We start from the raw sequence: 26,615 nt of genomic DNA on the forward strand, positions 1-26,615 counted from the left end.
TTACTCCATATTTTAACTCTGGAGTGAGTACAGAAAAGAGGCTGTACTAGAGGTTACTTTCAGTTTGGTAGGCATACAACCAGCAGCTAACTTCACAACTGCTAGTTATAGAAATCGGATAGGATTTGGGTCAGTGTGATAACATCCCTTTTTAATAAAAACTCCTATTTGGACTACACCTCTATCTCGATATAACGCTATCCTCGGGAGCCAAAAAATCTTACCGCGTTTTAGGTGAAACCGCATTATATTGAAATGGCTTTGATCCACCGAAGTGCATAGCCCCCCCTCCCGGAGCACTGCTTTAACGCGTTATATCCGAATTCGTGTTATATCGAGGTAGCGGTGTACTTGCACTTCCCAAACTAGGGGAGCCAATATAATGAGAAACAATTATATGTTAATCAATATGCAGTTGAGGAAAATCTTTTTTCCGATAAGATATACAATTGTTAGAAATTCCCTATATTCAGTGGCTCAGCCAAAGATGCCACAACTATTCTGAAAAGCTCTGGTTGTAAGATCTGCCAACACAGGATATTCAAAAGGTTCTGTTGTCATAAAGTGACATTGAACAAACTGTTCAGAATCAATACTATAATTAGAATGTAGTAAACCTGGGGGGGGAAAAATCTTATGTTTGCACATCTTTCCTCAAGTGTGCTAAAAATAAGACTACCATATTCTGCTTCCTGTAGAATGGGAACAGATTTCTAGCAAAGACCCAATTATGCTGTGAATATTCATGACATTTTGAAAGAACTGTATTTCAAACATGGATATTTTACAAGATATGTTTTTTGATTTCAAAAATATAATTATTTCCACGTATAGGTCAGGAAAAGAGACAGAGCCAAATTCAGTCCTGGTGCAAGTTAACATCGATACCTAATTTGGACACAACAATTTGGAAAATATGATATTATAATTTGGGAGTTCCTGAGCTCAATCCACTAGATTATACACTTCTCATATACCTATTAAAGCACTCTTTTGCATTTTATTGCTTGTAACATTCTTACAATAAAAAGAACTGCTTTAAAATGTATGTATGCCTAAATGTGATCAGAAAAGGGATTAAACAAAAATTCATAGGTTTTAAAGACAGAAGGGACTATTACAATCATCTAGGTCTGACTTCCTACAGAACATAGGCCATAGATCACCAAATGATTCCTGCATCAAGCCCATAACTCTAGCTAAGCTACTGCACATCTTTAGAAAGACATGCAATCCTGATTTAAAGACTTCAGATTATAGAGAATCCACAACATGCCCAGGTAAATTGTTCCAATAGTTGATTACTGTTAAAAATGTGTCTTATTCTAGTCTGAATTTTTCTAGTTTCAGCTACCAGGCACTGGATCTTGTTATGCCCTCCAATATCAGAAATCTTACAGACCATGATCAAGTCACCTTTTAACATCCTTGTAGATAAACTGACTACATTGGGCATTTTTCATCCCTCACCTGGTTTCCCAATCTTTCTTGTAGCTTTTTCTGAACCCTCTTCAAATGGTTAACATCCTTTTTTTAAGGGGCAGACACCAGAACTGGACTTAGTTTTCCATTAGACATCTCACTAATGCCATATATAATGTTAATAACACCTCCACACATCCATATTCCCCTTCTTATACATCATAGTCACCACACTGCATGGAAAGGCCATGTTCAACTGACTACCTACCATAACCCCTACGTCCTTTTTTGAGTCACTACTTTCCAAAGCACAGTATCCTTCATATGTAAGTGGGGACCTAAGTTCTTGGTTCCTACATGTATATCTTCACATATAGCTGCATTACAACACATATTATTAGTACTAATATATGAATTACGGTACTACATAGGGGCCAACTGAGCATGGGACAGCAGTGTGCTAGGCACTTTAAGGCATAGTAGAGATGCTATTCAAATGAATCCAGTTTACCATATGATCCTTATCTCTCTGCAAATCTGACCTGTCATTACTTACCACTCTACTAATTCTTTTTATCTGCCAACTTTACCAGAAATCATTGATTGTTTTAAAAAACTGAAGTTGTGACAAATATTGCAACCATATGCAGCATCTTTGGGGACAATATTGTATTTTATGTTTAAAGCATTAAACCTACATACACACACACACACACACACACGCACACACACACACCCCCCTCTACCCCGATATAACGCGACCCGATATAACACGAATTTGTATGTAACGCAGTAAAGCAGCGCTCTGGGGGGGTGGAGCTGTGCGCTCCGGCAGATCAAAGCAAGCTTGATATAACGCGGTAAGATTTTTTGGCTCCCGAGGACAGCGTTATATGGGGGTAGAGGGGTGTGTGTGTGTGTGTGTAACCTGCATTCGTACAAAGGGCTATGAATATTTCTGTGGCTTATACCGTCTGGCCCATCTCTCTCTCTCTCTCTCTCTCTCTCTCTCTCTCTCTCTCTGTGTGTATATATAAAAAGGATCTCTGTGTGTGTGTATATGTCACAGAAATATTCATAGCCCTTTGTACGAATGCAGGTTATATCTCTTTGTATGTTCCTGACATACTGGGGGACTTTCTGCAGAAAATGGGATCATGAAGGGGTGATTAACGCAAAATCCCAAGGCTGGCTACACAGATACCCAGCTTTTGAAGCCTAACCATCAGGAGAATAGGGAGAGTGACAGTTTTACCTGTTTTCAAGAGGCTTAGAAGAAAAGGTTTTGGGGATATAAAGACTGAATTCAAACAGACTCAGGATCTTTTTGATTCAGCAAACTAATAGGACCCTTTTGTCCACAGGGAACCCAATCCTGCTTGAAGGGTTGTAAGGAGTAGAGCCTATCACAACTGCAGGTGGAAGACGGGCAACTTCTCTTAAGTTTAGTGTGCATATACATTTATTATTTTTATTGTCTTTATATGCTTTTGTATTGAATGAATTCATTCTGCTTGGAAAGAGCTGTGTGATCACTGGCAAGAACACTGTCCTTGTTTTTGGAGAGAAGCTAGAGAGAGCAGAGGGCTGGTGGTTGTCAGATCTGCTGGAATAATCATAGTGAACTGCATACTAAAGAGGGGATATGAGTCCCTGCCCATAGAGAGGTGAAGGTTACAGGTCTGAGATCTGAAGTGGGTGCTCTCGAGGAGGCGTGTGTGTGTGTGTGTGTGTGTGTGTGTGTGTGTGTGTGTGTGTGTGTGTGTGTGTGTGTGTGTGAGAAAGATGCAGTTAACCCCAAAACTGTGTATTGCATTCTAATGTCTGACTTCTCATCCAAATATTTGTTTTTGAATGCTAAAACAACAAAAATGCAAATTAGGGACCAAAAATTACCTCTAATGATTAGGTTGACACCACCAAATTGATTCCACTTGTGAGATAAAACCAATTTGATCCATGCCTTCAGAGATGATGGATATGGGCACCCCATATTTGGAACCAGATTAAGGAATAATCAACCTAGGCACGTGCCTAGGGCCCACTTCTTGGGTGGGGGAGAGAGGGGAGCATCCTGAGTGGCACCACTACCCTGTGTGCCAGGTAACAATGACACTCACTCAAATTTGGCTCTGCCCCTCATCATGATGGAGAGATGTCAGGGCCAAACCAGTGTGGGCAGTGAAACAACCAGTGCTGCTCCTCCTGTCCACAGCCATGGGGCTCTCTCCACTCTTCCCTGGGACCTGCCTGGCCTCACCTCAGCCTGTATCTCCTCTCCTCCGTCCACAGGACTTGCTCAATGACAGCCTCAAGACCTGAGCTGCGGTGAGTGCCTGCACAAGGGAGCTGTCTAGGAGGTGGAAATGAGGGGTTTTGCTTAGGGTTCAGTGATGGGCTAATCCAGTCCTGCCCAAAACTACCCCTTCTCTACCAGCATATCCTCCTTTCAATCCAGGTTGAGGTACAGCCAGCTCTCATCCAAAGCTTTATTCCAGCAGACACTGGGGAAAAGTGCTCCAATTAATTATAGAGTAATGATCATCAGCCACACACTGCAGGTAGCAAGCCCACACCACTTCTCTATCTCCCTTAGTAGTCTGACAAATCAGAACTTTGTTGTTCTTTCCCTAGCTAGGTATAAGAGAGCAGACTGATCAAGTTTGCAGATGACACCAAATTTGGGGGGTAGAGCGGTTGCCAATACTTTGAAGGATAGAGCTAACATTCAGAGGGATCTTGATAAATTGGAGAACTGGGCTATAAACAACAAAGTGAAATTCAACAAAGACAAATGTAAAGTGCTACACTTAGAAAAGAAAAAACAAATGCACAAAGTCAGAACAGGGGAAAACTGGCTTGGCAGCAGCACTGCAGAGAAGGATCTGGGAGTTGTGGTGGATCACAACCTCAACATGAGTCAGCAATGCGATGCTATTGCAAAAAAAGGTAAATACAATTTTAGATTGCACTGGCAGAGGTATAGCATGCAAGTCACAAGAGGTGATAGTACCACACTACTCGGTGCTGGTTAAGCCTCAGATACAGTACTGTGTCCAAATTTGGTCACCAATGTATAGAAAGGATGTAGAGAAACTGGAAAGGATCCAGAGTTGAGCACCAAAGATAATCAATGGGATGGAATGCAAGCCATATACACAAATGCTTAAGAAACTGGGTATGTTTAGTTTGGAAAAGAGGAGATTAAGGGGGATATGATAGCGGTCTTCAGATACTTGAAAGGCTGTCATAAAAAAGATGGAGAAAAGTTGTTTTCTTTTGCCATAGGGGACAGGACAAGAGGCAATGGGTTCAAACTACAGCACAGTAAATTTACAGTTAGGAACAGACTGCTTTGGGATGTTGTGGAAGCTTCTTCATTGGAGGTTTTCAAAAGGAGGTTGGATAGCCATCTGTCTTGGATGCTTCAGACAAATCCTACATCTTGTCAGGGTGTTAAACTAGATGATCCTTGCAGTCCCTTCTAACCCTATGATTCTATTATTCCATGAGAGAAACCTCAGGGCAGACACACACATATTTCTGTGCTCTAGTTCCTCAGAAAACAAACAAAAAACAAACAAACCAGGGCCATTTGGGAGAAACTGCTAATGCTACTTTTAACTACAGGTATAGCACCAATATCTTGTTGTTGTTGACAATGTTACAGGCAACTGATAGATCTAAAAGAAGTAGTGTTTGTACAACACCTAGCATAATGGGGACTATAGGCACTACTGTATTAAAAAATAAGTAATAGATATTTGATCTTTGTTGATAACTAGGACATAATTGACCAGAAGTCCAGTTCAGACTCTAAGATGTATCCAAACCTGAAACTAGACTTATAGAGGTCAATGAAAACTGTGGATTCAGCTTTTGCCACAGCTTTCTTGCAACAAGTACAGCACATAAAAGACGGTTACTCACCGTTGTAACTGTTGTTCTTCGAGATGTGTTGCTCATATCCATTCCAATTAGGTGTGCGCGCGCCGCGTGCACGATCGTCGGAGAATTTTCTACCCTAGCAACACCGGCGGGTCGGCTGTGGAGCCCCCTAGAGTGGCGCCTTCATGGCGCTGAATATATACCCCAGCCGACCCGGCGCCCCCTCAGTTCCTTCTTGCCGGCTACTCCGACAGTGGGGACGGGGGGCGGGTTTGGAATGGATATGAGCAACACATCTCGAAGAACAACAGTTACAACGGTGAGTAACCGTCTTTTCTTCTTCGAGTGCTTGCTCATATCGATTCCAATTAGGTGACTCCCAAGCCCAACTTAGGTGGTGGGGTCGGAGTGAGACATTGCTGTGTGCAAAACCGCTGATCCGAATGCAGCATCGTCCCTGGACTGCTGCACTAGTGCATAGTGAGCTGTAAATGTGTGGACTGATGACCAAACCGCAGCTCTACAAATGTCCTGGATCGGAACTTGCGCCAGGAAAGCCGTCGAGGAAGCTTGGGCCCTCGTGGAGTGAGCGGTGAGGTGCGGTGCTGAGACACCCGCCAGGTCATAGCAAGTCCGGATGCAAGACGTAATCCAGGAGGATAGGCGTTGTGAGGAGACCGGTGAGCCTTTCATTCGGTCGGCCACTGCAACGAAGAGTTGCGTCGTCTTTCTAAAGTGCCTTGTGCGGTCAATATAGAAAGCCAGGGCCCTGCGTACGTCCAGAGAATGCAAACGTTGATCCTGGCGAGTAGCATGTGGTTTAGGATGAAAGACCGGGAGAAATATATCCTGGTTGATATGAAATGGAGAAACCACCTTAGGGAGAAAGGCAGGATGTGGACGAAGCTGCACTTTATCCTTATGGAAAACTGTGTAAGGGGGCTCGGATGTAAGCGCCCTGAGTTCAGAAACGCGCCTTGCTGAGGTGATGGCTACGAGGAAGGCTGTCTTCCAGGATAGGTACAAAAGTGAACAGGTGGCCAGTGGCTCGAATGGAGGACCTGTGAGCTTGGAAAGAACCAGGTTGAGGTCCCACGTCGGAACGGGCTGACGTTGTTGTGGGTACATCCGGTCTAAGCCCTTGAGGAATCTAACGACCATCGGGTTAGAGAATACCGAGGACGCGAGTTCTCCTGGGTGAAAGGCTGATATAGCGGCCAGGTGAACTCTAATTGAAGATATCGCCAACCCTTGCTGTTTTAGGGAGAGGAGATATTCCAATATGAGAGGAATAGGTGCCTGTAACGGGGACGTGGCTCGTTGTTCGCACCAACAGGAGAACCGCTTCCACTAGGCCAAGTATGTGGTCCGTGTTGAAGGCTTCCTACTGCTCAGCAGAATCTGTTGGACCGAGTGCGAGCATTGTTGCTCTGCCTGGGTGAACCATGGAGCAACCACGCCGTGAGGTGGAGCGATTGCAGGTCGGGGTGACGCAGCCAGCCGTGGTCCTGAGAGATGAGATCTGGACATAATGGAAGCGGGATCGGTGTCTGAACCGAGAGTTCCAACAGTGTGGTGTACCAATGTTGTCTCGGCCACGCTGGAGCGACCAGAATTACCTGTGCCTGGTCTCTGCGCAATTTGAGCAGTACCTTGTGGACCAGAGGAAACGGAGGGAAGGCATAAAACAGGTGGTCTTTCCAGGGAAGGAGAAACGCATCCGAGAGGGAGCCCGGAGCTCGACCTTGCAGGGAGCAGAACACGTGGCATTTCCTGTTGTCTCGAGAAGCAAACAGGTCTATCTGGGGAAACCCCCACTTCTGGAAGACGGAATGTATGATGTCCGGACGGATAGACCACTCGTGCGTCTGAAAGGACCTGCTGAGTCGGTCCGCTAAAGTGTTCTGGACTCCAGGGAGGAACGATGCCGTGAGATGGATTGAGTGGGCGATGCAGAAGTCCCACAGGTGAATGGCCTCTTGGCATAGAATTGACGAACGTGCTCCTCCTTGCTTGTTGATGTAAAACATGTCCGTGGTGTTGTCGATGAGAACTAACACACAGCGGCCACGTAGGAGATTGAGAAATGCCTGGCACGCCAGGCGCACCGCCATCAGTTCCCGAACATTGATGTGCAGGGCTAGCTGGGATGCAGTCCACAGGCCCTGGGTATGGTGTTCGTTGAGATGGGCGCCCCAACCCAGAGATGAAGCGTCTGTGACCAGGTGCAGAGAGGGTTGTGGGGCGTGAAATGGCATCCCCTCGCAAACCACATTGTGATCTAGCCACCAGGTGAGGGAGGTCAGGACCGAGTTCGGGACCGTGACCACCATGTTCAGGCTGTCCCGATGTGGGCGGTATACCGATGACACCCAGGTCTGGAGTGGGCGAAGCCGAAGTCTGGCATGCCTGGTTACGTACGTGCAGGAAGCCATGTGACCCAGCAGGGTGAGGCACGACCTCACCGTGGTAGTTGGGAAGGCCTTGAGCCCTCGAATGAGGCTCGTGATGGTACAAAAGCAGTTGTCTGGCAGGATGGCTTGTGCACGTCTGGAGTCTAGGACTGCGCCGATGAATTCTATTCTCTGGGTAGGTTCTAGAGTGGATTTGTCCTTGTTGAGTAGGATGCCCAACTCGTTGAATGTGTGCACTAATATGTGGACGTGAGCTCGAACTTGCTCTTTGGTGCGACCGCGTACCAGCCAGTCGTCTAGGTATGGGAACACCTGTATCCCTTGCCGACGAAGGTATGCTGCCATGACAGCCATACATTTCGTGAACACTCTTGGGGCCGAGGATAGGCCGAAGGGAAGGACTGCAAATTGATAGTGCACCTTGCTTACCACGAATCGCAGGAAGCGTCTGTGAGGCGGGTAAATTGCGATATGAAAGTATGCGTCTTTCATGTCGAGGGCGGCGAACCAGTCTCCAGGATCGAGGGAAGGGATAATGGCCCCCAAAGAGACCATGCGGAACTTCAACTTTACTACGAATTTGTTGAGTCCGCGCAAGTCCAAGATGGGTCGCAGACCTCCTTTGGACTTGGGGATTAGGAAGTAACGGGAATAAAATCCCCTGCCCCTTAACTCTACCGGAACCTCCTCTATGGCCCCCATAGCAAGGAGCGTGGAAACCTCCTGTATAAGAAGTTGCTCGTGAGAAGGGTCCCTGAAGAGGGACGGGGAAGGGGGGTGGGAGGGGGGGATTGAAGAAAACTGGATAGCGTATCCCCTCTCCACCGTGCGAAGGACCCAACGGTCCGAAGTTATAAGGGACCAAACACGGTGGAAGTGGGAGAGGCGATCCCGAAAGGAGGGGGCTGGATCCTGGGGGATGACTGGGGCGCCGTCCTCGACCGCACCTTCAAAAGTTCTGCCTGGGGCCTGCGGGTGGCCTTGGTGGCCCTTGGTTCTGACCAGGTTGAGGGCCGGTCCACCTTCTTCTACCACCTCGCCCCCGCCTCCGGGCAGAGTCCTGTCTCTGACGAGGTGGGGGGGGGGTAGAAGCGCTGAGGCTGAGGCCTAAATGGCCTGCGCTGAGGACCCGCAACATGCATCCCCAGGGAGCGCATGATTGTCCTGGAGTCCTTGAGGCTCTGCAGGCGAGAGTCCGTCTTCTCCGAGAACAACCCCTGTCCTTCAAAGGGCAAATCCTGCAGGGTTTGTTGCAACTCAGGGGGCAAACCCGAAACTTGGAGCCAGGAGGTCCTTCGCATAGCGATACCTGAAGCCAGGGTTCTCGCAGCCGAGTCCGCTATGTCCAAGGAGGCCTGTAAGGAGGTCCGAGCCACCTTCTTACCCTCCTCTACCAAGGCCCCAAACTCCTCCCTGGACTCTTGGGGAACCAATTCCTTGAACTTCCCCATAGAGTTCCAGGAATTAAAGTTGTAGCGGCTCAGGAGCGCCTGCTGGTTAGCCACTTTAAGTTGCAGCCCTCCGGCTGAATAAACTTTACGGCCAAACAAATCGAGGCGCTTAGCCTCCTTCGATTTGGGCGCTGCGGCCTGTTGACCGTGGCGCTCCCTTGCATTCACTGATGACACCACCAGTGAACACGGCTGGGGATGGGTATACAAGTACTCGTAGTCTTTGGAGGGGACAAAGTACTTTCTTTCCACCCCTCTCGCTGTGGGTGGGATAGAGGCAGGAGTTTGCCATATCGTAGTGGCATTAGCCTGGATCGTGCGGATCAGGGGTAACGCCACTCTTGATGGGGCATCCGCCGCGAGGATATTTACAATGGGGTCCTGCACCTCCACTATCTCCTCCGCCTGTAGGTCCATATTATGGGCCACCCTACGTAAGAGGTCCTGATGAGCCCGAAGATCTATTGGGGGTGGACCTGTGCACGACGTGCCCGCCACTGCCTCATCCGGAGAGGAAGAGGAAGATGCCTCCGGTGGTAAGGGGTCCTGGTCTCCCTGCTCCTGGGCCAGAGCATCACCTGCCCTTGGGTCCAGGACGTCAGGTGGTGCGGACACGGAAGCCTCCATGCCCCCTGGAGGAGGGCGAGAGATGGTGGACTCTGGGGCCCTTCTATCGGAGTGACCCGAGCGAGAGGTTGAAGTTATTGGAGCCCCTTGCGCCTGATGGTACGCCCACGGGGTCCAGAACGACCAGTGAGATGGGCCATGAGCAGGGTCCTCTGCTACCTCCTGCCAATGGCCTATATCTTGCTCCTCGGCTTGCCCCTGAGGGGGGTATGCCGATCTCGATATGTCCTCAGAGGAGCGAGACACCGATCTCGATGGCCATGGCGGTGCCGAGTGCGCCGAGACGAATCCCGTGGGATACGGTGCCGCACGGTGCCGGTCTGGAGATGTTCTATCTCTACGCGGTGCCGGCGATCGGTGCCGAGATCGCGATCGGTGCCGATGACCTCGCCGGTGCCGGGAGTCGGATCTGGACCTGGACGATGACCTGGAGTAGGCCCGGTGCCGGGAGCGGCCTCTCGACGTCGAGCGTCGATCGTATCGGTGCCGAGAACTACGTCTCGATGTCGATCGGTGCCGACGATCATAGCGGTGCCGAGACGTAGAACGGTGCCGCGACGATGATCTTGGCCGCGAGTACGACTGGTGCCGAGGTGATATCCGGCGCCGGGACTGCGAGCGGCGTGGGGACCTGCTTCGGGACCTGGACCGGTGCCGTGGTTCCAGCCCTTGCGATGGAGGGCGCATCAAGGCAGGTTTCCCCCTAGATTGGACCGGACGAGTCAACGGTGCCGGTGGTTGGGGCGGTGCCGGCTCCGTGAGAGCGATCAAGTCTCTCGCCGTCGCGAAGGTCTCTGGGGTCGACGGGAGGCACTGTATCACCGCCGGTCGCGGTGGTGACCCTGTCTGCACCGGACTCAACGGCCTCGGAGCCGGAGTCGACGGTGCTGGAGGCACCTGTTTTCGGTGCTCCACAGGCGGACGCGGCTCTACCCCCGGCACTGGGATAATGAACGGCGCCGAGGCACTTGCTGTGAGTGCGGTGCCGACGAGGTCCGGTGCCGTGGAGGCTTGTCCGACGCCACTCGCGTGGTCGGAATGGTCGGTGCCGCTGGGGCACTGCGCACCGAGGTGCTAGGTGCCGGGGCCTGACGCGCTGATGGAGCGTCCGGGCTAAGTGCCGCCTCCATAAGGAGTTGCCGGAGCCGAAAGTCCCGCTCCTTCTTGGTCCTCGGTCTGAAGGCCTTACAGATCTTGCACTTATCTGTTTGATGGGACTCTCCCAGGCACTTCAGACACGAGTCGTGCGGGTCACTCGTTGGCATAGGCTTAGCGCAGGAGGCGCACTGTTTGAAGCCGGGAGCCTTGGGCATGAGCCCGGCCACGCGGCCGGGGGAAAAAGGGGGAGACAACCCCCTTAATCCCCTTTAACTATATAACAACTATTAACAAAGTGAATAACCAACTATTTAACTATAAACAACTAGAACTATAACTATAACTGTGAATAACTGAATAAGCTAGGGAGAGTGGAGAACAGCTACGCCGCGCTCCACAGTTCCAACGACCGTCAGGGGCGGTAAGAAGGAACTGAGGGGGCGCCGGGTCGGCTGGGGTATATATTCAGCGCCATGAAGGCGCCACTCTAGGGGGCTCCACAGCCGACCCGCCGGTGTTGCTAGGGTAGAAAATTCTCCGACGATCGTGCACGCGGCGCGCGCACACCTAATTGGAATCGATATGAGCAAGCACTCGAAGAAGAACCTGATCTTTTCTTGTTTGCTGGCCAAACTCAAAAAGTCCAGAAAAAAAATGAGGTTAGCTTTGAACTAAAACTAAATTTTCAGTTTTTCCTTGACAAAACAAGCAATCAAAAAAAAATATCTCTGGAGGATGTTAAATAGAAGCTACTAAAGATAGACATTTTTAAATCAGCAGGTATCCAACAGCTTGCATCCAAGAGTTTTTAAAGAGCTGGCTGAAGAGCTCACTGGACTTGATGTTGCTTTTCCGTAAGTCTTGGACACTGGGAAGTTCCAGAAGACTTGAAGAAAGTTATGTTGTGCCAATATTTAAATAGGGTAAATGGAATGAAATGGGTAATAATAGGGCTATCAGACTGAAATTGATCCTGGGCAAGATAATGGACCAGCTGATGCTGGACTCAATTAATAATGAACTAAAGGAAGGTAATGTAATTAATGCCAGTCAACATGGGTTTATGGAAAATGCATTGTGTCAAACTAACTGGATACTTTTTATGAGATTACAAGCTTGGTCAATAAAGGTAATAGAGTTGATGTAACATACCTCGATTTTTGTAACACATGTTACTTGGTACAGCACAATATTCTGATTAAAAAACTAGAATGATATAAAATTAACATTGCACAAATTAAATGGATTAAAAACTGGCTAACTGATATGTCTCAAAATGTAATTGTAAACAGGGAATCATCGAATGGAGTGTGTTTACATTCCCACGAGGATCGTTTCTTCACCCTACACTATTAAATGTTATCAATGACTTGGAAAGAAACATAAAATCATCATTGATAAAGTTTGCAGAGAACGCAAAAATTGGGGAAGTGGTAAATAATGAAGAGGACAGGTCACTGATTCAGAGCTATTTTGATTGTTTGGTAAACTGAAGGCAAACAATATGGCTAAATATAAATGTATATATCTAGCAGCAAAGAATGTAGGCCATACTTAAAAGATGGGGGACTCTAGCCTGGGAAGCAGTGATTCTGAAGAAGATTTGGGAGTCATGGTGGATAATAAGCTGAACATGAGCTCCCAATGTGACGCTATAGTCAAAAGAGCTAAAGTGATTCTGGGGTGCATGAACAGGGGAATCTCGAGTAGGAGTAGAGAGGTTATTTTATTTCTGTATTTGGCACAGTTATGACCACTGCTGGAATACTGTGTCCAGTTCTGGTGTCCAAAACTCAAGAATAATATTTGGAAAGGGTTCAGAAAAGAGACATGAGAATGGTTACAAGATTCATTCTGGGAGCATGTGTAATTCCATGGGCAAGTTAGTGACAGAAAGTAAGGGAGGTGCCATTTGAGTCATAAAAAATTATAGAATCATAATTTCAATGGTGTCACAATCTGCAGCATGGCAGGGGGGACTCACTGCCCACCCCTGACTCTCAGCTCCTGGTCCTTTGATAATACAATGTCATAAAAAATGGGTAAAATTGTGTATCATTCTAAAGCCCTTTCTCCCACCAAAACAGTGGTAGCAAACATGACAAACCTAGAATAATTATGTAGATATATATTTGAGAAAATGTTTAAAAATAAACATTTTAAAATTATATTTTAACACAGCCATGCCAAAAATGCAGCTCCCCCAAAGATAATTTGTGGCCTTTGACTGACAGTATTGTTATCAGATAATGCTCAGAACATTATACCTGATTAATTTTTTTAATGTCATACATTACTATAAATGGAAAGAGTGCTTAGATGGCATAATTCTATTGGATATCCTGTGAAAGATGCAGTATTTGGAAAGAAGAACAGGAGTACTTGTGGCACCTTAGAGACTAACAAATTTATTATTTGGAAAGAGTAACTCACTGATTATTGCATTGTCTCATTTATTGAGAAGCCTGTGGCTAGAGCTGGGAAATATTTAGGTTAGGTGGAATAGAGGTCTGGTATTATTTGAGCCATCTCAACATTTTTAATCCAAATGTATCTAGGAAAGGAGTCCAAATTTCTCTGAATTCATATAACTGCTCTCTACGGTGATAAGCTATTCTTTCTTTGGCTGCTAATGCAGACAGGTCCAAATACCACTGCTCTATACTGGACATAAGTCTACTATTCCATTTTTGTAAAATCATGCACTTGGTGATCATTGCAGCTCTCAAGAACCAAAGTCTTTGTGGTGGAGTTAAATCCAATTTAGCAGCTAAATAACCTAGGATATAATTTTCAGCTGAGATTTGGTTGCTTAATTGCTTCCATTTCAACCAATGGGACTACTCTTGTAAATACTATTCTTTGTGAGTAAAGGTTGTAGAATTGGGCTCTGAATTCTACCACAATTATATGGCAGATAAAAGATAGGTCAAATTTTAGGCCTAAACTTTTAAAAAGTGAACATTTAAATATCTGATAGTACTCTATTATGGAAAAAAAGCTGTTTTATGGTCCTTTAGAGATGTAATGTAAAATAAAATGAAAGCCAAATTATACATACTGCAACATACTATAAGTACTTAGATATCTATAACAAATATTTGAGAAGGAATAATCGAACACCATTGCTTACACCGGTCTGCTTTTCTGCTGTTAATAGTGTGTTTCAGAGTGCATGCAACAGTCCCTTAATTTAGTTCCTATATGGTACATTGAAGCCTGGAAATGAAGAGCTCATAAGTAAGACTAAAAGTTCCTCACCATTTTCATGATGCATTTGCAAGCCTACTGTAAATGAACACTGAGTAATTATTCACAGTACTAGTGGGATTACTAAGTAACTACTTTTCAACATGAATAAGAATTGCATAATTGGGCACTAAGAGTAAGAGAAGCACAAGAATTTTGCTTTTATGTCGACCCTAAAAACGTCTGGTTATCTCTGAAGCTGCAGTTAAAAACAATCACTTTCGACTCAGTTGTGCACAATCCTCTATGTCAGTGATACTCATGAAAATTTTGTTGGCATATGCTTAATAACAGAACAAATGCTGGGTGAAATATTCTCTGTGTGTGTGGTGCTTAGTAGAGTGATAGTACTACAATAGGTAGTAATAATAATGATAAGAAAGGTTTCAGAGTAGCAGCCGTGTTAGTCTGTATCCGCAAAAAGAAGAACAGGAGTACTTGTGGCACCTTAGAGACTAACAAATTTATTAGAGCATAAGCTTTCGTGGACTACAGCCCACTTCTTCGGATGATATGCATCCGAAGAAGTGGGCTGTAGTCCACGAAAGCTTATGCTCTAATAAATTTGTTAGTCTCAATGATAAGAAAATATATTTTACTTTCAAGTTTGAATGCATTACCAACAATAATTAAATAGCACAGAATAGTGCCTCTAAATATGATGCAATACCAAATATCTCTACTATTGTGAATAATTAGTGTTCATTTAGAATTGTCTTGCAAATGTATTATGAAAATGTACCAGCCCAGATACAAAATCTACTCAGTCACCTTGTCCCATTATGGTGATAATGAAATGGGAAATTTCTTACCCTGTAATTTCTTTTCTTCTAGCTATGTCTCATACAATTCTGTGATGCCTGGACTGTTCCCCTCCTCTCTGCAGTTCTAGAGTCTGTTCACTGTTGCAACACAGCTCATTTTGGCCACACACCCTTCTCCAGCTTGCCACAAGAACAATTCATATAATATGCAAAAACTCTTAGAATATGATAATACCAATAACATTAAAGTCAACAAGTGAACTATGTGCAGTAAGCTATGCAGCCAACAAACTGGAGACATTTAAAAATAATGTTGTTCCTTGGCTAATGAAGCCATTCCAGGTTGGGTAGAATTTTGAGAGATACTGCTAGCAGAAAGAAAATTTTCCATACTACAACTAACTGTCTCCCACAGTTCTGTGATGCGTGGGAAGTAGTGAGCAGTAAATATTAAGCAGGGAGGGATAAAGAAAGATAAATAGAGAAATTTCCCCTTGAAAGTAAATGCCTGAATGGCAAGTTACTTTTGCAATAGTGCATTCAGCACCTTCTTTCAGAAAGAAGCATCTGCAGAGGATAGAAAATCCACTTTGTAATGTTTAATAAAAGGTATTGCTTGAAGATCATGTCGCTGCCTTACAGATTTCTTCAGCTGAAACACAGGTTTGTTCTGCCCATGATATCACCAGAGATCTTGTGTAGTGTGCCTTGATTCCTTTTAGAATACAGTAACTCCTCACTTAGCATTGTAGTTATGTTCTTGAAAAATGTGACTTTATGTGAAACGATGTTAAGCGAATCCAATTTACCCACAAAAATTAATGTAAATGGGGGGGTTAGGTTCCAGAAAAAAAAATTTCGCCATACAAAACATATTATATACATATACAGTGTACGTTTTAAACCATTTTAAACAAACAGTTTAATATTGTACACAGCGATGAATGATTGTGACGCTTGGTTGAGGTGGTGGAGTAAGAGGGTAGAATATTTCCCAGGGAATGCCTTGCTGCTAAATGATGAACTAGCACTCGGCTGAGTCCTCAAGGGTTAATAAGCTGTTGTTAATGTAGCCTCACACTCTACAAGGCAGCATGGACTGAGGCAGGTGGGGGGGAAAACACAATAAATGCAGATTACACTTCCCTGCAAAAACTGAACATGATCAAGAGCCCACGTTATCCAGCTAGAGTGCACCACTCCCTCCTCCTGACAGCACATGCACAGCTGCACAGGTGCTGACTTTCCAAAGCCCTGGGGGTGCATGCATGAGTGAGAGAGACATGCATTGCCCCTTTAAGTATGCTGACCCCACTTCAAGTATATTGGCATTTTAAGCAGATCAGCCAGTTCAGATAGGAAACAGCTTCCAGCAAGCTCCCTCCTTTCTGTTCCTGAGCCCTGTCCCTCTCCTCTGCTTTATGGAGCGGGGGGCTGGGGGCGGAGGGCAGGAGCAGGGGGACATCCTGATATCAGCACCCCTCTCCCCGACTCCTGCAGCAAGCAGGAAGCTCCTGGGAGCAGCTCCAAGGCAGAGGGCAGGGCAGGAGCAGCATGGCACGGGGGGAGGGGCAGCTGAACGGCTGCTGGGTAGCTGCCAAGCCACATACCTTACAGGGAATTTAGGGGATCTGACGGGGGGGCTGCCAGCCCCCCTGGTTCTAATCCCCACAAGGAGGGGCTGCTCTTCCAGAAAATCCTGCAAACAGTGGACAAAGCAGGCAGCTGCCAAACGCCGTTATAAGGGAGCATTGCACAACTTTAAACGAGCTTGTTCCCTAATAGATCAGACAACGTAACAACAAAACAACGTTAACCGGGACAACGTTAAGTGAAGAGTTACTGTAGGCCAGTTTGATGGCTTGAATGCCTCCACTATGCACAAGTTAATTCATTTGGCCAGAGATAGTTTGGATGCCCAAAGACCGTGGCACTTTTGGTGAAAGGGCACAAATAAAGAGCCTGATCATCTCATCAATTCAGTGTAGCCTAAGGTAAATCTTTAGTGCTGTACATACTCCCACATGATGATACATGTTTTCAGATGGATGCTGTGGATTTGGACATAATGATAGAAGAATCATGCAAGAAATGGAAAGAGGAATTCACCTTTGGTAAGAAAGACTGTGGGAATCCTTAGAACCATTATGTCATGATGAAGCACATCATGTGGCTCTTGCATGGATACAGCTGCTAACTCAGATTCATCTAGCTAACACAACAGTGACCACAAAGTAGATTTTGATAGATAGGTATGACCATTGCCTACAGGGTGGGTGGTTAGGGCTTTTAGTACCAATAGCAGATCTCACTTAGGAAAGATTGGTCTGCCTTCAGGTCTAGCCAGTCTGATTGCTCTGATAAATCTTGAGACTTGAGGATATTTGGCTAAGACCCTCAGAATCCTGCTTGTAAATCACTGCTTATGACTGCTTAACACTTTATGGTGCTGGGCTGAAGACCCTTGTCCAAACTATCCTGAAGAAAATCCAGAATAGTTGGAATTCCAGAGTCGTTGGGGCATGTTTTCTTTTTGGCACCATGAGCTGAACCATGACCAGATTGAGAAGGCTTTTAGTGTGGAAGTCTGTGTGGAGATCAGCGGAGTCCCAATCACTTTGGAGGATAATCCAAGTGCAATTAATGCTTCACTCTCAATAGCCAACCTGTGGGTTGGAGAAAGCTTGGATCTGGATGGAGAATGGGGCCTTGGTGAAGAATGTCCATTGTCACTGGTACGTACATTGGAGGCACCAATGCCATATCTATTAAGTCCTAAAACGATGATGTCCTCTGCTAGCATGGAGCTAGAACTATCAGCTTTGCTTCCCCTCACCTTATCTTCTGAATCACCATCTCTAGAAGTCGATGTGGTGGGAATGTATAAAGCAAGCCCTTTGGCCACCTGTGTGCAAGAGCATCCTTCCCAGTGACCTGGGATAGCTTCCCTGCTACTTTGCCATTCGCAAGAACAGGAAGTTGCCAAACAGTTTGACTGCCAGAATGACAAATTTGTGGCCGGCACAGAGCCTAAATCCGAACTCTTTCCTTTCTCAGTAGAAAAGTCTTCATCTGAGGATGACTCTCTCGTAGACTTTTTATATATTTTTCTTCCTCTTTTTGTGCTTCCTGTGGTGTGTGGTTTGTTTTTGTTGTTGTTGTTTTTTTTTGCAGTGTGTGTGGGGGGGTCTGCTTTACAGGAGTCCCTGCACGAGTGTAGCCATGATAGGGTGTGTTGCATCCCTTTTTAATAAAAAGCCTTGAGTCCTCTAGATATTCTTCCTTCTGTGTCCTCACACTCTGAGTCCCAGTGCCACTACTTTTGGAATGGGATCTTGTTCTGAGAATCCCAATTTACACTAGGAATTAGGGAAGCTGTGTAGGACCCCTACTTTTTCCCCCAGGGAGCTGAAGACCAACTTTAAGGGCTTAAAGTTGGATCACTTATGAGATTTTTTTCTTCTGGATCAGGTCTTCAGGGTAGGGAAGAGGGAATCTGACATGCCAGTCTGTCTCTGAGCCCTGTGCCCTGGCAGTGTGAGGTCAGCTTGCTGTGAACAGCTAGGACACAGATCACCCTCCGAAGAGCCTGTAAATGTAGCTGTGCATATAGAGCACTGCTCTGATTTAGCCAGTGTTTGTGGGACAGCCCTGCCATAACCTGAGAGTGGGTGACAGAGGATCCCCAAGATGGATAACACTGCAGCGGTGGATCTGGGAGGCTGAGACACCATGGTGCCAATTACGCAATCTGGTGGAGGAGGAGGAGGAGGAGAAGGAAAATAGCTTCATTGCTCACTATTATCTGAAAAAGAAATTAAAAGTAAAGTTGGCAAAGGAAACAGTGTCTGTTTGCTTTGCTCCTGACCAACTACTACCGTGGAGGCAGAAGTTCTGGTGGCAAGTGGAAGAAGAGGGATAGCCAGTATGGGCTATGCTGTAATGCTGAACTGCCTCCAGAGTTGCAGAGAGGGGGAAAGACCCTACTTCAGAGAATTGTAGGAGATGCTTGGCCATCAAAGCAAGTTATTCATTCTAAGTAAGTATTATTTCAAATGTATTATTTCAAATATTTACACTATTTAAAACATTAAGTAATGTCTCACAATTAACTCCCACAGCAGAATAGAACTCAAAATATGTGAAGTGACCCAAATAAACATTTTACTTATATTACTGATGGAAATAACTGCCTAAGTTATTTTAAAATACTTTCAACATTCTGAATTTATAACGAACACTACACAAAAGTTTTCAACATGTAACAGGCAACAAACTAAAAATGTCTCAGTGTGATCTGATTTTCTTATGCATATTTATGAACAGATGTCTGGTCTCCTGGGCTGGTCAGATTTCAGATGATATTAACAAGCAGTGCAAAATTTAAAACTTACCAGGGAACTGATCATGCGTTGAGAAGAGCGTGCAATATTGGCAGGCAGGCCAAAGAAATCGGGTTTATCATTTTCTGGAAGGCTTTCAATAATATCACGGTAATCCTACAAAAAAAGGTAGAAGAGTATAGATAATTGTAAAAGTTTTCTCTGCAATCACAGCTCATGAAAATCAATAGTATATGGTCAAAAGAATGCCAGCAATATATTTTCAAAACAAACTCTCATTTCATAGGATTTATAATTAATTGAATAACAGCATTTTGTGGACATCACTAAAACAGTACCAGCAACTAAATGGAGTAATGACTTAAGCATACCAACATATGACATGATATACCATAGAAGCTGCTAATATTGAAACACTGTAATGAAGTAGAACAGAAATCCCAAATTGCTTCAGTTTACAATTGGCAAACAACAACTCCGATAATAGTGAAGTTGTGACTTCACCATATAAAGGGTCTCTGCAGTACTATTACAAGATATCAACAGATCAGTTTGATATATATCTTATATTGCTATTAACACCACGTTTAAAGTTTTTCACAATTTGGAATTTGAATTTGGAACTATTAGTCACTTCCTCCTTCATGTTGTAGTCCAATGCATTGCTTCCACTTACATTTAAATCTTTGACAAGCTACCATTTATTATACATAGTATGAAATATGTGGCATTAAAAGATATGGCTACATGGTGATAGGAGGGGTAGAGTAGAACCAGATCGGTGTCTAAAAGACACTCGAGCTACTGTTCTGGTGGAAGGAACATGAAACAGGGTCTCTCTTACTACCCCTCCAAAAGCATGCAAACCAGGTGTCTGGAGGCCTGTCTGTATCCTATTATCAAGCAGACCATGTGCACTTGGGTTGGGCCCTGATCCTGCAAACACTTACACACATGCTTAACTTTACTACTGTGAATAGGCCATCTCCTAAATATTGAATCATAAAGGGTCTTTGGCACACAAACTATTTCTCAGAGTTTTCTCAGAGTCAAATTTACCTCTGATGCCAGCATGTCACTCTACATGGTACAGTCATGACTACTCTCTATCATAGGGAACTGAAATCCTTTGACATAACATACTCCTTCTCAGCCTGCCTGTTCTATATCCCATCTGGCCTCTACATCTGTTCTCTCAGTGCCATCTTTCAGTTTCTACATACTGAACCACTGGCTTTGCCAGCTTTTTCTCCTCCACACACTACAGCTCTCACTCCAATCAATTACAACCTGTTACTCTACCACACACACAGCTGGAATTTAAGGGGAGATTCATTTTTCATAAATTAATGTAAGGGCCAAGCAATGAAATCAAGAACAGCAAGACAACAATACAATAAAAAATATAACAATACAAATTGATGCAAACTTGTTTCTTAAATATCTGCAAACAAAGATAACATGTTACACTTCTCATAGGTCCCATTATGAGGGATGATTTGTTAGCCAAATACATTTCTCACACAGATCTGTTTCTTCCCACTGTTCATTATTGTACAGCACATACAGAAACTTTAATCAAGAAAACATCATAAGTTAACCCTTCGTTATTTCAAGTTTCTCAAGTTATTTTTACCATTCTCTTATTTTTGTGTCTCTTATTTTCGATCTTTGTTTAATATTTGGGACTTTTCATACATTTTCATCAATATCAAATCTCAAAATCTGCAAAAAAATGAAGTGTGCAGGAATACATATTTAAGTGCTTTTCCCTGTTAAGCATTAGCATTATTATTGATTACTATTAGTGTTATAGGGCATAGTTTTACAGGGACTGAATACCCTTCAGCTCCCATTAATTTTAGTGGGATTGAAGTGTACTCAGAAACTTGCAGAAATCTGCCTTTAATTAGTACGTTCATTTGCTAATTTAATACTGTAAGAAAAAGAACAAGATTTGGTTTCCATGTCTGATAAGGCAAGCATACGTACCAAAATGCTGCAGGAATTAGGGAGAGAAATGGAATATGGGAAGCTGGTCATCTTCTTGCCCCTAAGATTTAAACCTCCAATGACTCTGGAATTAAAAAGCTGTTCCAGATAGGTCCGAAGGACTCTCATATCAAAGTAATTATCTATGCGGCCTCCATAAATAGCATTTTCGAACAGGCCATGCACAAATTCCCACTGGAAATCTTTGGAACCTGTAAGTTACAAAATATTACTGTCACATTGACCTTTTTTTGCATTGTGTGATGAACATTTCCTCTTATTATAGTTATCCTTCAGAGAAACAAGGAAATACAAAGAAACCCAGTAAAGTAATACAATCATTACTAAGCAATTTCTTAACTGTAATCAAAAAGTAAAATAAAATAACTGTAAAATGTAAAATATCAAATGTTCCAACAGCTGTATTGCAAATGTTTGCAAATATTTTTTCCTGTGATAACAGTGTAATTAATGTGTTTTAAACCCTACTGAGTGACATAAATATTTCAGATGTCTTGAGGAACTTTTTATTGTAGATCTCACACATCAATCAACCCTATTTAGTTAGAGAATAAAAGTACCTTCTTACTAGAAGCCATTCCATATTCAATTGTGGCCTCCTATCTCCTAATCCTTTGTCATAAGCCTGCTCAACTCCCCTACCTCGAATGGATCTTTAAGAGTGTTACAGCCATATCACTTTGTGCGGTGATCTCATCAGGCCTCATAAAATAAGCAGGGTGATTGAATAATACCCTACCATGCCAAAGGAAGACATTGTTACTGAGATTCTGGCTGTCTGATGTGATGTAAAAGGAGGTCCAGGTTATCTGTGATCATAAAAGATCATATGGCACTGTGTTTAAAATTAAGGATGTTAACATTGGTGTTCTGACCAAATTGTATTCAATAAATTACATTCTGCCTACTTTCTTATATCCTACACTTTCAAATAAAATGTCTTTCCCCCTCACTTCTTGTCCCAAACTACAGAGGAGGGTTAAATCAATGCCACATTTCACCCAATATGTGATTTTTCGGCATGGGTGAAGTAATTATGGTGGAAAAGAACTTTGAGATTCTTCAAATGAAAAGGTTTGGTATTACATTTAAGTTATTAGTGTTCACACTCACACTCCAATTACTGCAGGAAAAACTGCCCTCACCACAACAGTTAATATCCAGGGTCCAAAGTCTCTTGGTAATATATTCAAACTGTTAAGTCTGCATGTACATGGATTGAATTCCAAAAGTACTAACCACATATAAACCCAATTTAAATCAATAGGAACTAGAGATATTGAACCCTTTTCAATACTGGGTCACTAGTTTTATTGGGATTTGGAACTTAAAGGCCTTACCAAAAAAATCCTTATGGTTTTCATTTAAGTGAGATAAACAGAGGATCCAAATAAGATCTGGTTGGAACATTTTCAACACAATGAAATTTTGCTGAAATACGCTGTTTTGTGGATGTGTATCATTCAACCAAGGCAGAGGGGTGAAAAAAAGATGCACACACACTATAGTCTGGTAGTTAGGGCACTGGCCTGGTATGTGAGACACCCAGATTCAAGACCCGGCTTTGCCTGATTTTGGGTCTCCCACATCCCAGGCCAGTGACTGAACCCACCAGGCCACATACAAGTACGCACACTTACTTGTGTGATAATGTTCAAAAGATTTTGGTTTTGATCCAGAAACAGAACAAAAACAAATTTAAAAACCTCAACAGTTGCCACGAAACAGAATTGCCATCCGCCAATCAGCTCTAATTGAAATGATTTGTGGTAATTGAAATAGCCAAATTATTTTAAAAAATATCATTCTATGATCTGCTAATTTTATAAAGATTTGAAATGGAAGACACTCAGAAATACTAGACTAGGCAAAGAAAGGAATCAGCAATCCTTAAGGAGTAACTTACCATCAAAGAGTCCATCAATAACATCATACCCCGCACGGAGATCAGATAAAGAAAATTCATAAAACTTGGTCCAACCCTATCATTAAAACAAACAAACAAAAAGTTAATATGAGTTATAAATCAATGAGAATTAAATGAACATGAAAAAAGTAAACAAAAATAGCTGCTTATAGAACATATATAATACGTAAAACCCGGGGGGAAAATCTACATCACTGGTTTGAAGCCATCTTTTCTAGGCTGCTGCTCAGAGATACACAAACAGGCAGCAAAGAGACAATATGACAAACATCTCCATCAATGTGTTTAATTTTACATAGGCATGCAGACTAGATGCCATCAGGCGTATGCCAACTTCTGTAGCAACTGACAGTTTTTCTACAAAAATAAATATATTTTAAAAATCCTAGACTAATCAGCAAGGCTTCTTGAAAATGATGCACATGAGCATGCAACTCTCTCCCTTCCCTAACAGCGCTTCTTGCAACAATGACTCATTGATAACTATGACTAGACAACTCACTTCCTTACTCTCAATGGCTTTTTTGAATTTCAGTTTCCTTTCGGACTTTGATAAGTATGTCTGCTTCTTTTAGCCACTGCCTACAACACATGCCAACCATTTTACTCCTCATCTTATTTTACCTCTATATTAAGAAAAAAGAAAAAAAAAAACAGAAAAAAACAATGCAGCAAGCCATCAGCAAGCAAGCAGTGATGCCTGCAACATATACATTCTTAATCGCTGGCACAGTACCTGGATCCATATTTGTTGGTGATTGTATTATTCTTTGTATAGTATTAACATACACTAAATAATTTACAAACAGGTATAAAGACAAAAAGTACCTGTCCCAAAATATTTACAAGACAAAGAGGTATATAGGCACAAAGGGGGATATGCACCATATATTAAATACATTAAACTAGCTGACTGGTAAATCTCAAAACATAAATTGTTAATGGAGATCACCAGCAAATAGCAGTGTTTCTGGTGGGGGTTCTGCAAGGAACTGTTCTCACCTCAAGACTATTAAAATTTCTAAATTAAAGTATCTGGAAGAAAATATAAAATCATTGCTGATAAAATTTGTAGATGAAACAGAGATAGGTGGGATGGCAAATAATGATGACAATGGGTCATAGACACAGAGCGACTTAGATCAGTGGTTCTCAAAGCCGGTCCGCCGCTTGTTCAGGGAAAGCCCCTGGCGGGCTGGGCCGATTTGTTTACCTGCTGCATCTGCAGGTTCGGCCGATCACGGCTCCCACTGCCCTTCCCGCAGCCCCCATTGGCCTGGAGTGGCGAACCACGGCCAGTGGGAGCCGCGATCGGCCGAACCTGTGGATGCAGCATGTAAACAAACCGGCCCAGCCCACCAGGGGCTGTCCCTGAACAAGCAGTGGACCGGCTTTGAGAACCACTGACCTAGATTACCTGCTAAGATGGGGCAATCAAATAACATGCATTTAAATACTGGAAATGCAATACCCTACATCTAGGGGGGAGGGATAGCTCAGTGGTTTGAACATTAGCCTCCTAAACCCAGGGTTGTAAGTTCAAACCTTGAGGGGGCCACTTAGGGATCTAGGGCAAAATCAGTACTTGGTCCTGCTAGTGAAGGCAGGGGGCTGGACTCGATGACCTTTCAGGTTCCCTTCCAGTTCTATGAGATAGGTATATCTTCATTTATTTATAGGCACAAATACTGTAAGCCATAGTTTCCAGAATGCAATCCCCCATCCTGAAACAAAAACTCTGAAAAGGACTTAGAGATCATTAGAATCATAGAAGATTAGGGTTGGAAGAGACCTTAGGAGGTCACCTAGTCTAATCCCCTGCTCAAAGCAGGACCAATCCCAACTAAATCATCCCAGCCACGGCTTTGTCAAGCCGGGCCTTAAAAACCTCTAAGGATGGATTTCAGAGTAGCAGCCGTGTTAGTCTGTATCCGCAAAAAGAACAGGAGTACTTGTGGCACCTTAGAGACTAACAAATTTATTAGAGCATAAGCTTTCGTGGACTACAGCCCACTTCTTCAGATGCATACAGAGTGGAATAAATATTTATTCCACTCTGTATGCATCCGAAGAAGTGGGCTGTAGTCCACGAAAGCTTATGCTCTAATACATTTTGTTAGTCTCTAAGGTGCCACAAGTACTCCTGTTCTTTTTTCTAAGGATGGAGATTCTACCACCTCCCTAAGTAACTCATTCCAGTGCTTCACCACCCTCCTAGTGAAATTATTTTTCGTAATATCCAACCTAGACCTCCCCCAGTGCAACTTGAGATCATTGCTCCTTGTTCTGTCATCTGTCACCACTGAGAACAGCTGAGCTTCATGTGCCCCAGCCCCCTGATCATTTTCATTGTCCTCCGCTGGACTCTCCAATTTGTCCACATCCTTTCTGTAGTGGGGGGCCCAAAACTGGATGCAATAATCCAAATGTGGCCTCACCAGTGCCGAATAGAGGGGAATAATCACTTCCCTCGATCTGCTGGCAATGCTCCTACTAATGCAGTCCAATGTGCCATTGTAAATAAACTGAACACAAGCTCCCATTGCAAACAATCTTTCAATATATAAAAGGAATATTGAGCAAGAATAAGGAGGTAATATTACCTCTATGGTTTATTAGTAGCACCACTATAGGAATACTTGTTCAGTTTTAGTGTCCACACTTAAAAAAAAAAAAAAATACACTGAAAAAGCAGACAAGGTTCAGACAAGTGCTACAAAAATGATTTGGTGTCTGGAAAACATGCTTAAAAAATACAAGGCTAAAGGAGCTCTATCACAGAGGTTGAGAGGTGACTTGGATACAGTATATTACCCACAAAGGGAGAAGATAACTGCTACTAGAGGGATCTAATCAAGCAAAAGACATAACAAAATTCAATGGCTGGAAGTTCAATTCAAAAAAATTCAAACTGGAAAAAGATGCAAATTTTCAATAAGGAAGGTAATTAACTAGTCATCAGAGCAAGTTACTAAAGGACATGGTAAATTCTCCATCATTTTGAATCTTTAACTCCACCTCTGCCCTCTTTTGAAAAGATATGCTGTAGTGTCAACCACACATTTTTGGGCAAGATGCAGGTATCATGGAGGAAATGGCTTGTGTCAAGCAGGAAGTGAAACTAGATGAACATAACTGGTCCTTCTGGCCTTAAAATCTGAGTGGTGAAGTTTAGCATATTTTTTATTATTTCCATGATTTCTGTGTGGACTGTTCTAATTTGAGGTTAAATTTTAAGTCTTTTGGTAAATTAACACATCTCTGCATAGAAGTCTAATTTTAGAAGCCTTTATGGACAAAGTACATTTTGAGAAATGACTTGAAGGAGGAAAGCGTGGAAGCATGGCAGACTGGAACAGGCAGTAGGTTATAGCTTTAGGGGCCAAAATCAGAAAAGGCTCAGTCAAGAGTGAGATTTC

The 26,615-nt window shown here is 43.7% G+C and overlaps 1 protein-coding gene across 3 annotated transcripts in view; it reads right to left on the bottom strand.

The window, feature by feature from the left end:
- DYNC2H1 (dynein cytoplasmic 2 heavy chain 1) overlaps positions 1–26,615 on the bottom strand; it is a 418,528-nt gene that overhangs the window by 128,751 nt on the left and 263,162 nt on the right. For all 3 annotated transcript variants that reach the window (XM_024099590.3, XM_024099589.3, XM_024099588.3), the window contains 3 exons: positions 23,176–23,251; positions 21,249–21,460; positions 19,308–19,412 (listed from right to left, as the gene is read on the bottom strand). In XM_024099590.3, coding sequence (XP_023955358.2) covers positions 19,308–19,412; positions 21,249–21,460; positions 23,176–23,251 — 393 coding nt within the window. The remainder of the gene's footprint in view (positions 1–19,307; positions 19,413–21,248; positions 21,461–23,175; positions 23,252–26,615) is intronic.

This window comes from Chrysemys picta, chromosome 1 (genome assembly GCF_011386835.1).
Source record: "Chrysemys picta bellii isolate R12L10 chromosome 1, ASM1138683v2, whole genome shotgun sequence".
NCBI lineage: Eukaryota > Metazoa > Chordata > Testudines > Emydidae > Chrysemys > Chrysemys picta.